Source organism: Mytilus edulis, chromosome 1, assembly GCF_963676685.1.
Source record: "Mytilus edulis chromosome 1, xbMytEdul2.2, whole genome shotgun sequence".
NCBI classification, from domain to species: domain Eukaryota; kingdom Metazoa; phylum Mollusca; class Bivalvia; order Mytilida; family Mytilidae; genus Mytilus; species Mytilus edulis.
In genome coordinates, this window is record NC_092344.1 from 83,045,791 (window position 1) to 83,069,242 (window position 23,452).

At 32.6% G+C, this 23,452-nt stretch overlaps 1 protein-coding gene across 1 annotated transcript in view; it reads left to right on the forward strand.

The window, feature by feature from the left end:
* Positions 1-22,198, forward strand: part of LOC139492203 (uncharacterized) — a 32,508-nt gene extending 10,310 nt beyond the window's left edge. Inside the window, exons 8-15 of the mRNA XM_071280390.1 lie at positions 4-95; positions 433-517; positions 1,222-1,293; positions 11,390-11,485; positions 12,507-12,665; positions 20,257-20,352; positions 20,674-20,792; positions 22,044-22,198. Of these exons, the coding sequence (XP_071136491.1) occupies positions 4-95; positions 433-517; positions 1,222-1,293; positions 11,390-11,485; positions 12,507-12,665; positions 20,257-20,352; positions 20,674-20,792; positions 22,044-22,185 (861 nt within the window). The 3' untranslated portion in view covers positions 22,186-22,198. The remainder of the gene's footprint in view (positions 1-3; positions 96-432; positions 518-1,221; positions 1,294-11,389; positions 11,486-12,506; positions 12,666-20,256; positions 20,353-20,673; positions 20,793-22,043) is intronic.
* Positions 22,199-23,452: the final 1,254 nt, after the last annotated feature.

Below are 23,452 nucleotides of genomic sequence, written 5' to 3' on the forward strand. Positions count from 1 at the left end.
CAGTTTTCTGATTATGAATCTGGCGTTTTCCGTTATGAATTAGAGAAAAGGTTGGGTGTGCATCTGGACAAGTTTCCGTACACAAAGCTAGCAAGGCAAGTCAAAGCTTACTGTTCACTCAACTGAAGAGTTAAATAGATAAATTAGGCTTACTAACTTTGAAAAGCAAGATAGCGCCATACAATTTTGAACTTAAGGCAATGTTTTTTATAACCTCTATTTTTTTAACATTTCATGCCCAATAGCGACGCTTCACTTTGGCTCTGTAAATAAAAATGTATGACTACTTCAAACAAGTATTTGGAATTATCGTCACCATGCAACAAGCTTTGACTTAATTCGTTGCCTCAACTAATATATGTTTCACTTTGCATTGAGTAGATTATAATTTTTTTAACGAAATATAACAAGATAATTTGGAAACTTTATCAGGAAAGTGTCACAAAAGAAGAACTGCCAGGAAACAACTCAGCACGAATATCACAGAGTAACCAAAGCTGTCAATGCATTTCTCAAGGTAATATTTTTACTACAATGATGCATCTTTTTATTATTATTTTTTTTAATCTTTATATTAGTTTGCAATGTTATCAAACCAAGGACGTATATTAGAAGGATAGGAAAATTAGTTATACGTCCTTGTATCAAACACACTCTAATTTTTAGGCCGTAAACGTCGTGCTTATTCTTCTGTTTTGTATTTTTTTAATAGTTTTTTTTTTATTCACCTCAATTCTACATTACAAATTAAAGAATCTCAATATGTATTTTGGGTTTCTAAGGCTGGTTATGCGAACGATTTTACAGATGTCAAGTCAATTTAAAATTCAACATTCAAAATTTATTTTTCTTAATTTAGACATTAAAATTTTCCACCATGCACTTGCATTGGCTGTGCTATAATAATAGTAGAATAAAATGATATGATGTAAATAGATATAAAATTACATATTCATGCAACCGTAATATTGATATAATACATTTATATAACAACAAACCGGTGTATTCTCTGAGACTATTATTATATTAATATAATAGTCCAAGGTATACTGATTTGTATCACTATAATATAATACTTATTACGGTGGGGTTGAATTTCCTGTCATTTATTCATCATCCAAGCACGAACTTGTTTCAGAAAAAAATATCTCTGTAAATTAACCTCAGTGTCAGGTATGGAGATGTGATCTGTTTCTGTGACATGTGCATGATTATTTTCAGGTTTTAAAGAAACATAATATAGATGGGGATGAAGTTATTGATCGAGAAGAATTTATCAACGCTTTTCAAGATGTAAGTTTCATTTTTAAAATGGTATTTTGAGCATTATTATTATTATTATTATTATTATTATTATTATTATTATTATTATTATTATTATTATTATTATTATTATTATTATTATTATTATTATTATTATTATTATTATTATTATTATTATTTATTATACAGTATTTATAACAGCGCATTATATAATATTAAAATTACCCTAAGTGCTTTACAACATATATCCATACATATGGCAAGCCGTTCTCGTCAAAACTGTGTTAAAACCCTTTTTTCGAAAAAAAAAAAAAAATACACACTCAGATTTAAAAACCTAAAATAACACACCGAGAAATCGAAATTGCACACTGAGATTTAAAAAAATACACTGAGAATTCAAAATTACACACTGAGATTAAAAAAATACACTGAGAATTCAATATTACACTCTGATTTTAAAAAGACACACTGAGATGAAATAAATTGAAAAAGACACACTGAGATTTCAAAAATACACACTGAGATTAATATGCAAATTACTAATGAATATTTATGAGATGAATAATTCAACAGATTAATATCTTGATCTCAAGAACTCTTGTCATAATGAAATGCGATTCCTTCAACCAACATTCTTAATAAATTTCAAGACTTAATCCCGCTAACATGTTTAACCCAGCCACATTATTTATGTATGTGCCTGTCCCAAGTCAGGAGCCTGTAATTCAGTGGTTGTCGTTTTTTTATGTGTTACATATTTGTTTTTCGTTAATTTTTTTTTACATAAATAAGGCCGTTAGTTTTCTCGTTTGAATTGTTTTACATTATCTTATCGGGGCCTTTTATAGCTGACTATGTGGTATGGGCTTTGCTCATTGTTGAAGGCCGTACGGTGAACTATAGTTGTTAATGTCTGTGTCATTTTGGTCTTTTGTGGATAGTTGTCTCATTGGCAATCATACCACATCTTCTTTTTTATATTAACATCGCTCATATTCATAAGTTTGTTGCCTATAATTCAGTTCATTACTACCAGTATATCGGGATTTTAGTTTACTTAAAACCGTTTAAGCATGGGTCCCTTTTCAAAAGTCTTCCAACTGTTACCCTGATTTCGCAAGGTAATCTTTTATATTTTTGTTACGTTTATATGCTATAATAAACACTTCAGTAAACATTTCACTGCATTCTTTGTTTTTTTGCAGATTGTTAAACGAGCATTGCAGGACCTTGACTTAGAACAATACCTAAAACAACCTCCGACATGTGACTGTTCCCACTCGCCTTATAATTACAGCCCCTCTGGTCATGTTATAACTGGGGATCTAAACATAATTCAACATGAAAATCTCCGAAAGGTGATTTCTCATGGTCCTAAGTTTAGAGAACCCCAACACATCAATTGGAACCATAACTTCAAAATAATTATGGATTCCATTGAGGACTACGCCAGAGCATGGGCTAAGCGAGAAGAAGTTGAACTGGACACTTTGTCAGAATGGGTTAAAACTATCAGGTCTCTGATAAAGCGTCGCGTTAACAAGTTGAAAAACTGTGTGAACGATCGACCAAAGTCCGTTTTCAGAGACAAAGAGGCCATGAAATGTCTATCAACTCTTCATGATAAGTATGTTGTTGTTCCTGCGGACAAAGCTTCAAATAATATTGTCTTTGTATGTAAATCGTATTACTACGAATGTCTTGTAAAAGAATTGGGTATAAAGGAGCACTCAGGTAATCCCACATACAAAGACATATCATTTGACAAGGATGAGATTTTAGCAAATCATAAGTCCTTCATGGCTTCAATAAACATTGCATTGAACACCAAATCGGAGGACTTACCTTGTTTGTATTGGATACCAAAGCTTCATAAAATTCCGTACAAACAACGGTATATTGCTGGCTCATCTTCATGTTCTACTAAAGAATTGTCCATTAGATTGACTAAAATTCTGTCCGCAGTGAAAGAGGGTCTTCAGAAATACTGTGAAACTGTTTACTCGCGTAGTGGTATTAACCATATGTGGATTCTTAAAAATTCTAAAGAACTTCTAGACAATTTTAAATCTCGGTCTTTTTCTGAAATTAGTTCCATCAAAACTTTTGATTTTTCAACCCTGTATACCACCATTCCCCATGTGAAATTGAAAAATCGCCTTAAAGAAATAATCCACAATGCCTTTCAATATAAAAATGGTAGCATACGCTATAAATTTATTACTTTGGGATTTCATAAGGCATATTTCGTAAATAGTGACAAACAAAAAGGTAAGATATGCTACACAGAAGAACAAGTGGTCAGTATGCTGGAGTTTCTTATCGACAACATATTTGTTGAGTTTGGAGGTAGACTTTTCCAACAAATTGTCGGCATTCCTATGGGAACAAACTGTGCGCCTCTTCTTGCCGACCTCTTCTTATTTTCATATGAATCGGAGTTCCTCCAGACACTTGTAAAAAACAAGAGAATCAAAGAAGCCAGATTATTTAATTTCACTTTCAGATATATTGATGATGTTCTTTCCATAAACAATCCGAACTTTTCTGATTGGGTTCCATTAATATATCCCCCAGAACTAGAGATTAAAGAAACAACAGACACGGCTTCCTCCGCCTCATTTTTAGACTTATATCTCGAATTTGACTTACACAGTCATCTCAGTACCAGAATCTATGACAAACGAGACGATTTTAATTTTGAAATCATAAATTTCCCCCACCTTAGTAGCAATATACCAACTTCACCTGCATATGGGATATATATTTCCCAACTTATTCGATATTCAAGAGCTTGCAGCTCCTACTCAGACTTTGTAATACGTCATCAGTGTCTGAGTAGAAAGTTGATGAAACAGGGGTATGTCAAAGAACGTCTCGTTCTTTTTCTAAAAAAGTTCATCGGAAGGTACCAAGACCTTGTTGATAAATATTCCGTATCAACTTCTCAAATAATACACGATGGTCTTGATGTATAGATTCTTCGTACTGATGTTGTTTATCATCTTAACAACGTGTTTTATAGTTCTTTCATTTGTCTTTGTTCTATTATTAATATTACTTTTACTGTTAAATGGTTTCATATGATATCCGTTTCACGTGGCTCGGTACTTATACATCTCGTCAATGTGTTTGTATTGGCTTTCATTTTTTTGTGGTTTGTTTTGTATTTGCGACTTTTTGTATTTCTTTTGTTCTTATAACGTGACTCTGTACTTTAAAAGATCCCGTCAGTATGATATTGTTCTATTATATGTCATTATGATATATTTCTATTATGAATTACAATATACGTTGAACCACAAACGTCAAAATCAATTAATCACGTAGTGGTATTAACTGTTTTTGGATTCTTATAAATTCTATATATAACTTTTTGACTAGTTTAAATCTCGGTCTATTTCTTAAATTTATTCTTACATACTTTTGATTTTTTAACCCTGTATGCTAACATTCCCATGAAAATTTTAAAATTGTTTGTACGCACATTGAACGACAAATTTATGTGACGTATAAAATTTTCTGACGTCAGACACTCAATAAATGTGTTCGTAGATAGTAGATGTTTTTGTGATCTGTTAAATTGTTCCTTTTAAAATTGTTAAACGATGATGACTGATGTACCCATATTTTGACTATTATATTTATTGTGTCTGTTTATTTAACGCATCAATGTAAAAATATCGGAAATTGATGAGACTGTCATTACAAAAGTGAGAGGGTTAGCGCTATAGAACCAGGTTTAATCCACCATTTTCTACATTTGAAAATGCCTGTACCAAGTCAGGAATATGACAGTTCTTGTCCATTCGTTTTTGATGCGTTTTGTTATTTGATTTTGCCATGTGATTATGGACTTTCCCAATTGATCTTCCTCTAAGTTCAGTATTTTTGTGATTTTACTTTTTTCCAATGTTTTCTTATAATTTTAATAAAGTTTTTCATTTGGTTATATTTTGTAATAAGAGTAAGTGTGTGTTTTCTTGTTCTTGTATTTCTAAAGTTTGTTTTATAAATAATTTGGAACCAAATCGAAGGACTAACGAGTTCTGTCCCCTAGTTGTTTTAAGCTTGTAATAGATTCAGATTAAGTATGCTAATTAGATATGTGCGCATAAAAAGTGCGCACAAATCTCAGTGTGTAATTTTAAATTCTCAGTGTGTAATGTCAAATTCTCAGTGTGTGTTTTCAGTTTATTTATTCTCAATGTGTCTTTTTGAAATCTCAGTGTGTAATTTTCAATTCTCAGTGTGTGTTTTTCATTTTTGTAATCTCAGTGCGTCTTTATGAAATCTCAGTGTGTAATTGTAATCCTCAGTGTGTAAATTTTTCGAAAAATGGTTTAAACATAGTTTTGACGAGAACGGCTTGCCATACATACACATATGTAAGTATTAGCAATAGAATATGAAGGCACATGTTAAAAATTTCTAAAACAAGCAGATTTTAAAAATATAGCATGTGACGTCGTAGTGTTTGATGTTTTTTTGCTAAGCTGCACTTTGAAGAAGGTATATTTTTTTGCCTATGCATACATATAGAGTCTATTTTAAAAGATGATTCAATTATAATTCTTTTTACTTTGGCACTGCTTAGATAGTTTATTTAAAACCAAAGATTAAATAATATACTGCATTGCTTTTGAATGGTTTCAAATTTTTCGTCTTAATAAATTGAAATCAATAAATGTCCATATATTGATTGTTTAAATACCACAAGATGATACTTGAAGATTTTTACCATACAAATAAGAATAGTGTTTTAAAATTTGTAATTACTGACTTTGTTATACACGTAGTTTATCATTGCTGATTCTTATTAGTTCATAATTGCTGACTCTCATTTAGTTAATAACTGTCGACTCTCATTTAGTTAATAACTGTCGACTCTCATTTAGTTAATAACTGTTGACTCTCATTTAGTTAATAACTGTCGACTCTCATTTAGAATGAAATTCAAAACAGTGTGGCTGTAGCCATTGATTGACACATTAAATTCATCCATTGACTGGGACAATTTAGGTGAACGTTTATATGTAACGACCACTGCTCACTATGTACTTTTTAAAGACACTTAAACTATGGGGTCACCAAAGGTTCTCAACACCTTAATAAAGAAATTCGAAAAATTAATCAAAAATAACACGATATTTTGATTTATATCAATTATATAAATCAAAACATAAAGGTTGTTCCTGATTAATTTTTCGAATTATTTTATAATTAAAGGCGTTAAGAAACCTTTGGTGACCCCACAGTTTAAATGTCTATCGTAGGTACGTCGTGAACAGTGGTCGTTACAGACAAACGTTCACGTAAATTGTCCCAGTCAATGGATAAATTTAATTTGTCAATCAATGGCCACAGCCACACTGTTTTGAATTTCATTCTAGTGAATAACTGTCGACTCTCGTTTAGTGAATAACTGTCGACTCTCGTTTAGTGAATAACTGTCGACTCTCATTTAGTTAATAACTGTCGACTCTCATTTAGTTAATAACTGTCGACTCTCATTCAGTTAATAACTGTCGACTCTCATTTAGTTAATAACTGTCGATTCTCATTTAGTTAATAACTATCGACTCTCATTTAGTTAATAACTGTTGACTCTCATTTAGTTAATAACTGTTGACTCTCATTTAGTTTATAATTGTCGACTCTCATTTAGTTAATAACTGTCGACTCTCATGTAGTTAATAACTTTCGATTCTCATTTAGTTAATAACTGTCGACTCACATTTAGTTAATAACTGTTGACTCTCATATAGTTAATAACTGTTGACTCTCATTTAGTTAATAATTAATGACTCTCATTTAGTTAATAACTGTCGACTCTCATTTAGTTAATAACTGTCGACTCTCATTTAGTAAATAACTGTTGACTCTCATTTAGTTAATAACTGTCGACTCTCATTTAGTTAATAACTGTCGACTCTCGTTTAGTTAATAACTGTCGACTCTCATTTAGTTAATAACTCTGTCGACTCTCATTCAGTTAATTACTGTCGACTCTCATTATTTTGGGTGACTTTAATATTAATTTGTCGTCGAGAAAGATTCCAGCTAAATGGTCACATTTAAAAAACATTTTTAACTTGTCTCAAATAGTCTCAGTTCCTACTCGAGTCACACAAACATCTTCCTCTTTGGTAGACCATATTTATAGCAATGAACCACATAATATTCATTTTATATCTGTTCCGAAGTATTCTATCAGTGACTATTATCCAGTATGCATTTCTCACAAAAGAGGGTTAAAATCGAAAAAGAAAATTCATGAATATATTACGTTCAGATCTACTAAACATTTTAATGAAAATGATTTTGTCAATCACATATCACAGTGTTCATTTAATTGTGTATTAGAAATTGATGACCCCGAAGAAGCACTGTTGTCTTTTTTGAATATTTTTACTAAAGTATTAAATCATCATGCTCCACTCATTAAAAAGAGAGTAAAACGTTTGTATCAAAATGAGTGGATGAATGATGAAATTCTAGATAGCATGAAAAAACGTGATTTTTATCATAAGAAAAAAGATATGTATAGTTATAGACTTTGGAGAAATAAAGTCAAATATCTCATCGAAAACTCTAAACAAAATTATTATACCAATATCATAGAACAAAAAAAGAGCAACAGCAGTAAATTATGGAAGCACCTACATACTGTCAGCGGTACCGACAATCATACCAGTATAAAAATCATAAGTGATTGTAACAATAAGGAAATTTTAGAACCAAAAGGCATTGCTGATGTTTTTAATGCTTATTTCACAAATATCACAGATAATCTTAATATAGATCAAAACATTAACAATTCTAGTAGTTGTTTTAACAAACTTGGTGATTTTATATCGGGTCATGTACCAGATGACGTGTATTTTTCTATACCACTTATGAGTTATGATTTTGTGTGTTTACAACTAAAAGCACTAGATGAATCAAAAGCAACAGGCCTTGATACCATAAGTGCAAAATTTTTAAAGATGTCTTCTCATGCTATTTCACTACCACTTTGTCATATTTTTAATTTGAGTATCAAAAAAATGTATTTTTCCATCCTCATTTAAACTGGCAAAAGTCATACCAGTTTATAAGAACAAAGGCTCAAAACAGGATGTTTTTAATTATAGACCAATTGCAATTTTACCACTCATTTCTAAAATCCTTGAAAAACATGTGAAAACACACTTAGTAAAATATCTTAATAAATACAAGTTATTGTATTCTTGTCAAACTGCTTTAACAGCTTTAATAGATAAATGGCTTAAAGCCATTGATGATGGCGATCTTGTTGGAGCGGTATTTCTAGATCTAGCAAAAGCCTTTGATCTTCTCAATCATGAACTGCTTATTCAAAAATTAAACAAATACAAATTAGCTTATACTTCATTACGTTGGTTTACATCATATTTGGCTGACAGATATCAGAAAGTATCTATTTCAAATACATTATCAGACGTACAAAAACAAAAAACGGGTGTACCTCAAGGATCTGTATTAGGACCGGTGTTGTTTTTAATTTTTATTAATGATCTTCCTTTGTCTAATCCTAATCATAACACCGATTTATTTGCTGATGATAGCACCATATCAGTCATTGGACAAAACAAAAGTTGCATCAGTCAAAAACTTAATACGGTTTTACAAGATATTTTTCGCTGGTGTGATGACAATAAAATGGCTGTAAATGTATCTAAAACGAAAGCTATATGCATTGGATCTAAACAAAAGCTTTCCGTTACATCAAATGAAAACATTAATCTTGCTTTAAATGGACAACAAATTATAGAAAGTACATGTGAAAAAGTTCTAGGTGTTTTTATTGATGCATCTCTATCTTGGTCTTCTCATATCGATTATATTATAAAAAAAGTTAACCTTCTTTAGCTTTACTAAAAAGGATAAAGAAATATTTAAATCATAAAGCTAGACAAATGTACTATAACGCTTACGTTTTACCTCACTTAGATTATTGTTGTTCAATATGGGGAAACTGTAATAACTTTCTATTAGATAGTTTACTAAAACTGCAAAAAAGGGCAGCAAGAATAATTTTAGACGAACATGATTACACCAAACCTTCAAGAGAATTATTTCACGAATGTAACATTGTGCCAATCACACAAAGAATACTTTGTTAGTCTTGTATTATTTAAATTTTAGTTTCTTGTGTACAATTTGGAAATTAGTATGGCGTTCATTATCACTGAACTAGTATATATTTGTTTAGGGGCCAGCTGAAGGACGCCTCCGGGTGCGGGAATTTCTCGCTACATTGAAGACCTGTTGGTGACCTTCTGCTGTTGTGTTTTTTTTTTATTTTGGTCGGGTTGTTGTCTCTTTGACACATTCCCCATTTCCATTCTCAATTTTATTATTTTATTTATCACAAATCATTACTAATGTATAAGGCAAAACATGGCTTAGCTCCAGAATATATGTCCAGTCTTATTGTATCAGCTTCTGCAAACCAAAAATATAATACGAGATTTTCATCCTCAGATAATTTTATTATTCCAAAACCAAATACAGAGTTGTATAAGTCTAGTTTCTCGTACAATGGACCAAAAGTGTGGAATGCTCTTCCTAATTCAATAAAAAAATCAAATACAGTATCCGAATTTAAACATAAATACAAATCTATGTACTTTTAACATTACCATCATATTTTTACTGTGATGCCATATCATAATTGTTTATTGTATTTTAAAATTGTACATAATCTTTATTTACCATTATTATTGATGCATTGTTTATTTGTAATGTAATTATTATTGTATTAAGAGAGCCTTATTGAAAATTGGTGTAATCCAAATGAGTTACTCTCTCTAAATAAAGATATTATTATTATTATTATTATTATTAGTTAATAACTGTCGATTCTCATTTAGTTAATAACTGTCGACTCTCATTTAGTTAATAACTGTTGACTCTCATTTAGTTAATAACTGTCGACTCTCATTTAGTTAATAATTGTCGACTCTCATTTAGTTAATAATTGTCGACTCTCATTTAGTTAATAACTGTCGTCTCTCATTTAGTTATTAACTGTTGACTCTCATTTAGTTAATAACTGTCGACTCTCATTTAGTTAATAACTGACGACTCTCATTTAGTTAATAACTGTCGACTCTCATTTAGTTAATAACTGTTGACTCTCATTTAGTTAATAACTGTCGACTCTCATTTAGTTAATAACTGTTGACTCTCATTTAGTTAATAACTGTCGACTCTCATTTAGTTGATAACTTTGTCGACTCTCATTCAGTTAATAACTGTTGACTCTCATTTGGTTAATAATTGTCGACTCTCATTTAGTTAATAATTGTCGACTCTCATTTAGTTAATAACTGTCGACTCTCATTTAGTTAATAAAAGAGGGATGAAAGATACCAAAGGGACAGTCAAACTCATAAATCTAAAACAAACTGACAACGCCATGGCTAAAAATGAAAAAGACAAACAGAAAAACAATAATACACATGACACAACATAGAAAACTAAAGAATAAACAACACGAACCCCACCAAAAACTAGGGGTGATCTCAGGTGCTCCGGAAGGGTAAGCAGATCCTGCTCCATATGTGGCACCCGTCGTGTTGCTTATGTGATTACAAATCCGGTAAATTGTCTAATTCGGTAGGTCACATTCATGAAAGGGAAGGGGATTGTAGTAACGACGTAAGGAACATATCCGATATCATTTGTGAAACTAATAACTGTAATAACTGTCGTCTCTCATTTAAGTAATAACTGTTGACTCTCATTTAAGTAATAACTGTTGACTCTCATTTAAGTAATAACTGTTGACTCTTATTTAAGTAATAACTGTTGACTCTCATTTAAGTAATAACTGTTGACTCTTATTTAAGTAATAACTGTTGACTCTTATTTAAGTAATAACTGTTGACTCTCATTTAAGTAATAACTGTTGACTCTCATTTAAGTAATAACTGTTGACTCTTATTTAAGTAATAACTGTTGACTCTTATTTATAGTTCATAACTGTTGACTCTCATTTATAGTTCATAACTGTTGACTCTCATTTTATAGTTAATAATTGCTGACTGTGGTATTTAAAACATTTGTAGGCCTAACCGGTTTTTTTTAATTTAAGGAAGAGCTAAATAAAGTCCATTCTAACTTACTATTCGGGGAACATTGCAGTGCCGAGTTGGCCTTTGATGCCATAGATAAGGACGGGAATGGAGAGGTAGGTTAGATTGAACGTGTGTTTATGTTACGCCACGGGGTATATATGGTGAAACAACCATCTGTTCATCTGAATCTGAAACATGTCAATACTTACAGACCGTTATAAAGCTTTCATACTTGGCTAGATTATTTATCGTCATATTCCCCATACCGATATAAACCGTCAGTTTTAATCAATAGTTGTCATGGCACTTCGACATATTTTTTTTTAGTATTGTAACAATGACAAAAACTTAAGAACGCAATTCCTCTGAATCTGTTATAAAAATTGGGCTCTTCTATGTGAAATTATAGTTTTAATTGACATCTTGCACAGTTTTTCTCTCACACAGATGAATGTACCGTCTTGAGTTTGCAGTGGAATGTAAGCTTTTGGTCCGTACAGAATGCGTCTGTGGTTTTCACATTAGAGCAATAGTATATAAAAGTGTAGTTCCTTTGCTTTGGGTTGGTCAATCCCAATAAACTGTCACATTAGAGAATCAATATTTTTTTGTGGCATATCTATCACTATAAAGTTCAAAACAGGACAGAGTGCAGTTTTTAAAATATGACAAATAAGAAAGATAATGAAAAAATAATTCTTCAGTTTATAAAAAAAGTAACCATGCGAACGTTAACAACCTATTTCATAAAATAAACAACAGAAATTAAAAAAAAAGTTACCCTAGTGAAAAGTAATGTGTTGTATTATTTTTTATATTTCAAGAGGATATTCTTTGTAAAAGTTAATATATGAAGCTAAGAGCATTACCAGTACTATTTCTTACTGCACCAGATGGGCATTTGGACAATAAATATATTCGCAGTGATGCCCAAGGCCAAAATATTAGAAAATCAAAACCTCTACAAATGTGGAAGACCTAACATATAGCCAAATTCAGAAAAGTGCACAGTAGTTATCAAGACATTGCTGGATATATAACAAGCATTATAACTTTTTATACGGTATATCGTGTGTCCGTAATGAAAATAAATCTAGATCTTTTGTACTTTATAAGGTTGTTTGTTCATTGCAGATAGAATTTTCCGAGTTAAAAGAGTTCATCGAAAATTCTGGTATTTGCCTGCAACAAAGGTTTCTAGGATATCAGAGGCAGGAAATAACTGGATTGTTTTCGTTTTTTAATGTACTTCAGAATGCTCTTCTTCTTAACGTCAAAAAGGGTTTTGTTGTGGTAAGTTGATAGATTTAAGCAATAATAGTTTACCGATGTCATAATCTTGATATCGATTAAGAAGAAAAATAAAAGTAACAAGCAAAAAGTGAGGGAAACGCATTTACCCTTAAAAGTGCGATATTGGGTAAGATGAAGTGGAATCACATTTATACTGATGCTTTCTGTATTAATTGTATGAAAAGAGTACACCGAACGAATCAAATACCAGTTTACCGAAATTGGTTCAATTATCTCAGATGCTCATTAAAAAAAATAGAGTTGGCAGGGAAAGGACACAGCATTTATTAACAAATATGATATATGTACTATTATATGAAATGCAATTTGTGATATAATATGAACTAAAATACCGTGATAGAAATGCATATGTTTCTTTGAAAATGTTGTATGATGATCGCCGAATATGTTCGAGGTGGCAGACCATATATGAAAAAGGGCAAGTTCAAGATAAGCTATTAACCCTAGAAATCATAGGCTAATGCTATCATACGATTTCAATAAATCTGTAAACTGCAAATATGTTCTTTAAGCGCAGCGAAATCTGCAAAATTGACGGTGCTGCGACAATTTTAATCACCCCTAGTTTTTGGTGGGGTTCGTGTTGTTTATTCTTTAGTTTTCTTATTGTGTCGTGTGTACTATTGTTTTTCTGTTTGTCTTTTTCATTTTTAGCCATGGCGTTGTCAGTTTGTTTTAGATTTATGAGTTTGACTGTCCTTTTGGTATCTTTCGTCCCTCTTTTAGCCCTCAGATAAAAGTTTCGTAGAACCGGTAACCGCCAATACAATTGGGGGGGGGGGGAGCTGCGCGTAGCTGTGCCATTGCAAGCAAATTTGAATGAAACAATTTCTAATAGATGAACAGAGGAACAAGGAAGAAATTATTTACATTATACATAAAACAGCATCAGTAACGCTGATGTTTCATCTAAACTAATGACGAAGTTCATAATATGAGCAGATATAATATTTACAACGAGTCAACAATCAAAATTCAAAGTGTCTAATAGTCGTCTGGAAAAGTAATGACACCCGTCTTACTAGAAATAATTGTTTCTAGTGCTTCCTGGATTATATTCAGAAAAAAATCATTTCTTATCTTAGTTAAATGCACCTCATCTTCTGCTAGGAACTTATGTGTCGCTTTTATGTCAGGATACCGAATGTAACAGCTTCCATGCTTTGTCTTGTGGACACCAATGGAGCTGTTTAACTGACGTCTGTACTTCTCCATACAATTCTCATTGGTTGAATACCTCCACTGCAATCTGGGTAATACTTGCGACCAAATTATTGTCGTTTCAGGTAATTTATTTGATAACCATGACATAACTTTAACAAATTGGTACTGTAAGTGACCTAGTTTGATATTACCTATATCATTTTTCCCAATGTGCACTATAATATAGCTGGGAGGATCTTCAAATCTCAGCATTATTCTAATGCGATTTTTCATCTTAGAGAGATTAAGTCCACCGAGGCCACCAAATATTTACTCCCAACATATTCAAAGCCAAATTAGCTCCTCCGGGGCGTTGCTTTGATTCCACTAACACATTCTTAATAATTGACGACCCATATATTGACTTTTTGAGTATTTCAGAAAACTGGTTTTTAGTCAATGGTTTACCGTCAAAATGACAAAATAGCGTTCCATCTATTACAGGTCTGTCTCGCAAATAGCAAGGCAATAAAACCACCGGACAAATACATTTGTCGAATTGCTCCGGAATGTGTATGGTTACGCCTCTACCAAACTGATCGGTCTTAGATGAAACCAAATGAATTTCTAAATATTTTTTGTAAATTTGTACATCATTCATGTTTAAATAAAATTGAGAAAGGAAATGGTGAATATGTCAAAGCGACAACCACCCGACCATAGAGCAAACAACAGCCGAAGGCAACCAATGGGTCTTCAATGTAGCGAGAATTCCCGCACCCGTAGGTGTCCTTCAGCTGGCCCCTAAAATATGCATAATAGTACAGTGATAATGGACGTAATACTAAACTCCGAATTATACACAAGAAACTAAAATTTAAAATCATACAAGACTAACAAAGGCCAGAGGCTCCTGACTTGGGACAGGCGCAAAATTGCGGCGGGGTTAAACATGTTTATGAGATCTCAACCCTCCCCCTATACCTCTAGCCAATGTAGAAAAGTAAAAGAATAACAATACGCACATTAAAATTCAGTTCAAGAGAAGTCCGAGTCTGATGTCAAAAGATGTAACAAAAGAAAATAAATAAAATGACAATAATACATAAATAACAACAGACTACTAGCAGTTAACTGACATGCCAGCTCCAGACCTCAATTAAACTGATTGAAAGATTATGTCTTCATCATATGAATATCAGGTACAATCCCTCCCGTTAGGGGTTTAGTATCATACTATCATAAAATATATGAGAAGAACATAACCCGTGTCATGCCAACAACTGTTTTTTTAGAAATAAATGTGTTTAGTTCCGATGCAAAGACCCTATCAGTGAATCAATGTTAAATCCAAAATATGCAATCTTTAATGACCTGACAACAGTATCGTAACTATATCCCCTTTTAATAAGTCTATTTAAAGGTTTTGTTAGTTTCTGAGGAGAATACTGACATTTTTGTGCTTTATAAAGAATATTTCCATAAAATTTTGGATGTGAAATACCTGAACGTATAAGATGTCTGCATGTTGAGTTATATTTACGAATTATTTCCTTATACCGATTTGAATAATATGTATTACTCATAGTTTGAACTGTCAACTCCCCAACCCTAAAAATACCACGAAAGGCCAAGGAAAAAACCACCTTGAATAGCCTTACCTCGTATGCAGAACTGCAGATACAAGATAATATTGACAAAATACGACCCAATAACTCTCTTGAAATAGGCAGTCTAGTGTCCATCTGAGGCGACCTTGTACGCTTACACCATCGATCATTTTCCTTACGATAATTTTTTGTGTATAGTCTTCATAATCATTTAGCTTGTTGTAGAAACGTAGACCTCATGTGTACGAATTAATTGTTGAATGAGCGAATCCATATTTATACATAAATGCAATAAAAGCAACAATGTCGTGAAGTAACACAGGCCATACATTAGCAAGACCGATATCTTTCCTGAAACTGTTAAAAAATTTCAAGCCCTGGTGTACAACTTTGCTGTACTAGGATCTACCGAATTGATTATTAAAAAATCTACTTTAGTTCCGAAATGACCATGTGAAACTCCACAGGAATGTCTGATGGAGCTTGATCTGCTTCCGGGGCCAATATACGGAAACGGATCACCTGAAAACTAGAAAACTAGAGCAAAACTGAGAATCTGCAATTGCATTACTTTCGCCAGGAATATGCAACGCTCGTACCTGAATATTTTTTCTCATTAATAACAATACTAGAGGACCAATTAACTTCATTACGTAATTCGATTTTGATGATCGCTTGTTAATTATCAAAACTAGTGCATGCTTATCTATTCTTAATAAAATTTCCTTATTGCTAAATTGAGGGGACCAAATTAACATGGCTATAATATAGGCACCAGCTCTAAAAAAGATATATCGGACATGAACTCCTTATCCCTCCACTCGATCCGCGACAGGCCATCGAAACTGAGTCCATTGCTTGTCAAAATAAGCCCCACAACCAAGAGCAGCATTTCCAGAACTAACAGTAAACAGCTCAAGCGTATCACTTGATAACCAGAGACTTTCGGAAATGAAGCATTCGCCATTAAAATTTTCTAAGAACTCTAACCAGACTAAAGCATCATATCTCAGCTCTTGATTAAATTTTTCATAATAATACGACTTTCCGTGTTTAAGGTTTGAAATTACATTATAAAACCTTCTAGTAAAAGCCCTTGATGACGGAATTGCACGTGAGCAAAATGCCATTAGCATGATTGACTCTAGTTCCTTCAATTTTATCTTTTTCCGATCAACCATGTATTGAATACCAGACCTTAACTTAATGACCTTGTTTTTACGGAATTTTTACCAACATAAGTAAAGTATCCATTTCAAAACCAAGAAATGTCAAGGTTGTTGTAGGGCCAACTGTTTTGTTGTCTGCCAATGGCACGCATAGATCTTTACAAACTTTCATAAAAGTGTCCATTAACAACTCACAATTATTATTTGACTCGTGTCCAGCAAATATAAAATCATCCAAATAATGATCCAAATTGTCCAGACCCGACTTTGACTGAACAACATATTGTAAAAAGGTCTAAAATCGTTCAAAAAGCTGATATGAGCTACTTAATCCTAAGGGTAGACATTTATTGATGTAAAACTTATTATGAAATTTGATACCCATAAGATCAAAATCTGCAGGATTTATGATTAAAAGCCTAAATGCTTGGCGAATATCGATTTTTCCGATTTTTACACGCTCTCCGAGAGCTTCAATCATATTCAAAACATTGTCAAATGTTGAGTATTTCACACTACAATAATCTTCGGGTATAAAATCATTAATACTACCACCACTTGGATAAGACAAATGAGATATGAGACGCCAACCATTATCTGGTTTCTGAACAAGTCCAATTGGAGAAATTCGCAGTGTCGATATAGGTTTTTTGGGAAAATAGACCCAAAATCCTACAAAGTTTGACCTCGTCGTGCAACTTTGCTAATGTTTCGGACTTGTGTATTTCTGCAGACACCAATTTTTTTTTTGCGGTAGTAGAAATACGTGGACCTTCATATTGTATCCTAACTCCAAAAGTAAACCCCTCAAGCAGGAGTTGAGCATCCACCCTATTTGCATAATCACCAATATACGTTTTTAATGCAATTATGTTTATTGGAGTCCACCCTTTATCCCATAGGATGCGCAATAGTTTGGACTCTGAAAGTAATTCAATCTTAACAATAATTACAAAATTAACAATATGAACAATGTCATAAATTATTACACATCTCTTTAAGATAGAAACATAAAAAATATTGTACCACAACTGCTAAAGAATCACTTCATATATTGACCAGAATACGATTTCGTATTGGTGGGATACTGCACTGGGTTGCCACCACGTGCCTGAAATCTCGGTCTAAATTGAGGCCTAGGTTGCTAAAATCTTGCTTTTCCGCCTACCCTATTAGGCAAAACGCTTTGTCTTGGGCATTGTATAAGTGGGTGCTGATCAGAACATCTTAAACAAGAATGAGTATAAGGACATGATTGATTCACGCATTTGCCTTGGTAATTGAATGCGTAATATTTAAAGCGCCCCGTGCTTACTGGTGCATTACTATTAGAAGTTGAAGGATGCATTTAAAGCAGCCATAGCTCAGGGTCAAGAACAGCCCAAGAACCAGCTGGATCCTGTGACATTCTTAGGCGGAATTGTTTGTCATACGATTTCCACCCTACTGCTCACCGCTTAGCGCCTAACCGAATAGTATGCATGTACTTTAGTAATTCTTTACAAACATGCGGGTGAGCAGTACAATATATACTTATATACATTAAATATGCGTCTGTTCAGGTATCTATGGAGTCAATTTTTTGTTGTTGCTGCCGTGGTTGTATCAACATTTCTCCCTGCAAAATAACTACTATTTGTTTATCACCTGCTGAGGCTTTTGAATTGAGTAATAATAATGCCAGGTCAATATACTCTCCAGTAATTTTTTTTGTCTCAAGCTCACAGGGATATTTCTAGCAAGGTCATCACTTGCCTTAATGCAAGGAGAAGGGGTTTGAAATACTGGACAATTACCTGAATGTGTAATGGGTTCAGTAGTGGTTGTGGGGACCGGAGCCATAGTCATCACTTCTGTATCTAGTGTATTGGTTGCCACTGGACTCTCTGTTGATCTGATATCCTGAACATTTCCAACTTTTCGACGCAAGACACTTCTATTAGCGGCCGGAGCCACGCTATCTCCTCTTCCCTTGGGCGCCACCCTTTTTCTTTTAGAAGTTCTAAGCATTTTAAACTGAAAAAGACACACTATGATAACTTATGTAAATATTTGATTATATATGTCAGATAATATAAGATTTAAATCAATGTAAAAGAAACACAATAATTTGCCCGATTCTGCTGTGGCCGATCGAGTCTCAGCACCGTGGAAAAAAAATAGATTTGCATCCACCTTCAACAAACAAAACTGGATTTCTGCTATCTCCAATTTTTGATGCGTATACTGTATTTATCCAATATAATGTTAAAAATTAAAAGAAATAAACTTCTGCTAGATATAAACTAATTCAAAATGTCAAAAAATTCAAAACAAATTTTAGAAATTAACTATTTCTCTCAGAACGCAGAAAAAGCCCGACCATGCCATGCCGTCTGCTGCATGAAAATTTTAGTTTCGCCCGGGCGCTACGACAATTGTAACAATCGAGTCAAAATAAGCGATAATCAAATCTCTGAACAATATTGTTTGAAACACTTTAAAATTAATTATCGTTTTTAACAACTTATGTGTCAGATTTGTGTAGATTTGCTGCAGATATTTGCTGGTCTAAAAAGTTTCGCCCGGGCGCTTCGATAATTGTAACAATCGAGTCAAAATAAGCGATAATCAAATCTCTGAACAATATTGTTTGAAACACTTTTAAATTAATTATCGTTTTTAACAACTTATGTGTCAGATTTGTGTAGATTTGCTGCAGATATTTGCTGGTCTAAAAAGCGTCTGGTTTTGCCAAATGTCCACGCGAAAAGGAGGATAATGGGTAAATCAATCACTTGTGAAGATCGATAATCCAACAAAAAACCAAATATTAATAACAACTGACGAAGTAGTATAACGGACATGCACAACCGATAACTTATTTAAAATCTAAATTTTAAATCTTTTTAACATTGATGTACTCTGACAAAATGCAATTATTTTTCAAATTTAAGGTATCAATTCCCGGTAGCTATGTACTTTGCATTTTTATCAAAAGTTAGATAGTTATAATATTATATTATATGTATGAGAGACAGATAAAAGGTAGGATAATCTTTCATCTAATTTTATAAATATAGGAAACTGGGGTCGATTTCACCAAAAACATATGATTATAAAGATTGGTCGGAAGTCATGAACAACTCAGTATACTTCCGATCAACCTGCGTCGTAAGTATTTTTGTGAAAGTGACTCCAGTAGTTTATCGATATTCAAGTCTTATTAACGATTTTTAACTTACATTTAAAAAAAATCCGACTGAATGGAATTAATAAAGATATAGTTTAAACCGTCTGTTACATTTTGTTTAAATGCAATGCTGTAACACCATTGTCCTATATAAGAGGAGGAGGTGGCACGCACAAACATGTTCAACGCTGCCCCATTCTGCCTGTGCCTGTGTCCAAAGACAAAATTACCATTAGATACGCAAATTATAATCAAATACCAATAGAAGTCTGGAATGAATACTTGCACAGCTTAGAATCAAGAAGTTGATACCAATATCATAATGCTATCAATATATTATCTATACTACCTTATATCTTAATTATACTTTTAAATTATGACGTGAAAATAATACTTCAAATAATGATGTATTGGTCATTTTTAGATAATCTATCAAAGTTTTGTATTGTTTTGCTTATATTTGATTTGATAATTAGGCAGAAGACCTGGACAGAACTGTTGGAATAAATACAGGTCACGTTGGAACGATGGATTTTCAGTTGGAACCAGAAGACAGAGCTTATGCTATTGAGGTAAGTAAACGTTAAAATGTTTGTTGTATCTGAAATTCAGAAGGAAAAAAAAGAAAATGATACAATTTGAATCTTCTTCTTGGAGTATTTTCTTGTATGGTTTATTTTCTTGAGTTATTCCTAACTGTTCAAGGTGTTTGGTGGTTATTCTACTCAATGTTTAGCTATAATGAGTTAATAATAGAGCAAAATTCAAAACTGAAATGTTACATGAAAGAACGTCTTGACTCACAGAAATGTTTATGCGAAGTAACGTTTATATATGTACTTAAAGGACATCATAAGCTAGAACTTAAAAAATGGTGTAAACTTTCTTTACAGCAAGGAAGGCGGTCAATGCTAAGTTTCCTGAAGTATTATGCGGCATCGAAAAATCTTAAGAAACGTCATCGTTTTGAGAGTATTTCAGAAGAGGGGTCAAACACTGCAAAAGGTGTCATGTAAGTTCTGTAGGTACAAATATATAGCTTTCTCTCTCTTTCGATTTATCTTAAACTGAATTGTTATAATTACATCAAAGCAAAAATATGAGTAAAGATACAATCAAAGTTATTGAAAATAACATATGTTTTAACGTGTAGCAATATTTTTCGTGACCAGTTCATTGCCGAAGGTGGAACATCCCAAGCATAAGCTGTTTTCACCTTTTCTAAAATACAACAACGATCATATCCAATTTGTTAAGATTCATATAGAATTAGAAATCATTATATGTTTATAAAACATCTTCTTATATGAAACCTTGACAAATCATAAAAGATACCAGCATTTCAAATGGTAAATAAAAAGTAAAATAAAAAGTATAATCACAAAAATACTGAACTCAGAGGAAAATCTAATCGGAAAGTCCATAATCACATTGCAAAATCAAATGGCAAAACACATCAAAAACGAATGGACAAGAACTGTCATATACCTGACTTGATACAGGCATTTTTAAATATAGAAAATGGTGGATTGAACCTTGTTTAATAGCGCTAAATTTCTCACTTGTACGACAGTCGCATCAAACTTAATGATATTGATGCGTGAACAAAACAAACAGAAGCAATAGGTAAAAAGTTCACAAATAAAAGGTAAAACGTCTAATTCGATAGGTCACATTCGTGAAAAGGGAACGGGACTGCAGTTACGACACAAGAAACATCCGATATCATCTATATAACAGATATTCCATAACGGTCCACCAACTCGTGATGGCGTCCATAAAATTTACGAAGTGATGATTTCAGCTTCCCAATGCTTCACTATTGGCTAGCTGAAATCATCTGTTTTGTCGTAAAGTTTTGTTTTCAACCTACCCTCATATAGTTATACCGAACTCCAATGAAAAGTCTAATCGGTATTCCCTTGTCAAAAGGCAAAATCAAAAGCTTGAACACATCAAACGAATGGTTGGGAACTGTCATATTCCTATCTTGGTGCATCATTTCTCTTCATGTAGAAATGATGAATTAAACTTGGTTTTATTATTCAATTATTTATTAAAATAATCATCATAGATACCAGGATTGTTTTTGTACGTCTATCAAAAACTCATCAGTGTCGCCCAAATAAAAAAAAAAACGTTTCCAAGGCCAAATAAAATAATGAGTTGAAGATCACTGAGGACCAAAACCTTCTAAAATTGTTAATTTATAGTTCATTCTTTACTTTCGTTTTAAATTTTAATTAGATTTGTTTCATTTCAGGGACATTCAACATACTGATCCGTCCTATGTTGGTATTGAAAGTTATCCTGTAGATGACACTTGTATCCATAAAGACGAAAACATGACCTCAATATTGTGTGTAGACTTTTGCAATACTGTTGGGATTCCAGAACAACGTTAATACACGTCTTCCATTGAACTATGTAAAAATATGTCATTATATGTAGATAGAAATCATTGTTATTCATTTTACATTTATGTATATATAATATTGAATATATCAACACATTTTGTATTTTATAAACAATGTTTTAAGGTAGCATATATCAATACTTTTTATGCCCCACCTACGATAAAAAAGTAGAGGGGCATTATGTTTTCTGATCTGTGCCTCCGTTCGTCCGTCCGTTCGTCCGTCCGGTTAAAGTTTTTGGTCGAGGTAGTTTTTGATGAAACTTAATACACATGTTCCCCATGATATGATCTTTCTAATTTTAATGCCAAATAATAGTTTTGACCCCAATTTCATGGTCCACTGAACATAGAAAATGATAGTGCAAAGTTCAGGTTAAAGTTTTTGGTCAAGGTAGTTTTTGATGAAGTTAAAGTTACATCAACTTGAAACTTAGTACACATGTTTCCTATGATATGATCTTTCTAATTTTAATTCCAAATTAAAGTTTTGACCCCAATTTCACGGTCCACTGAACATAGAAAATGATAGTGGGAGTGGGGCATCCGTGTACTGTGGACACATTCTTGTTTTGAATTGTTCTTGCAAACTCATCTATTTAGGTCAGGGAAAATCTTGTGACCTATAATTTCTATTAACATATTGTCAACTCATTGTTGAAAAAAGTATGTTGTGCATGTTAATTTTCTTTGCTTGGATTTATGTGTTTTTCAATGACTTATAAACCTTTATTGAAAATTATTCACATTAACTGGCATACAAAAACAATAACACTGGTATATTAATGCAACAGAAGTACATCGCTGTTCTAAAGTCAGAAATCGATTGGGAGAAATCAAATCTGAGTTATACACTAAAATCGAGGGAAAACACGTCAATTATAAGTGCAAAACAAAGAAACAACAGAAACATTGAAGTGCAAGAAAAGGAAATGGTAATGCAACACACACAGACACGAAATATAGGATAACAACTGCCATTTTCCTGACTTGGTACAGGACATTTTAAAAAACAAAATGGTGGTTAGACCTTGTTTTATGGCTAGCAAAACCTCGTGCTTTTATGGCAATGTTAAATTTAACATTTAAATGACAACATTACATGACAGGACTACAGAACAAATAAATGCAAGAACATTCACGACAGAGAAATACACATATAAACAATACAATAGTATTGAATTTAATTTTTACTAGATAACATTTTTGTTCGCTTTGGGGATTCCGTATATCGTCAGATTATCGGAATTCCAATG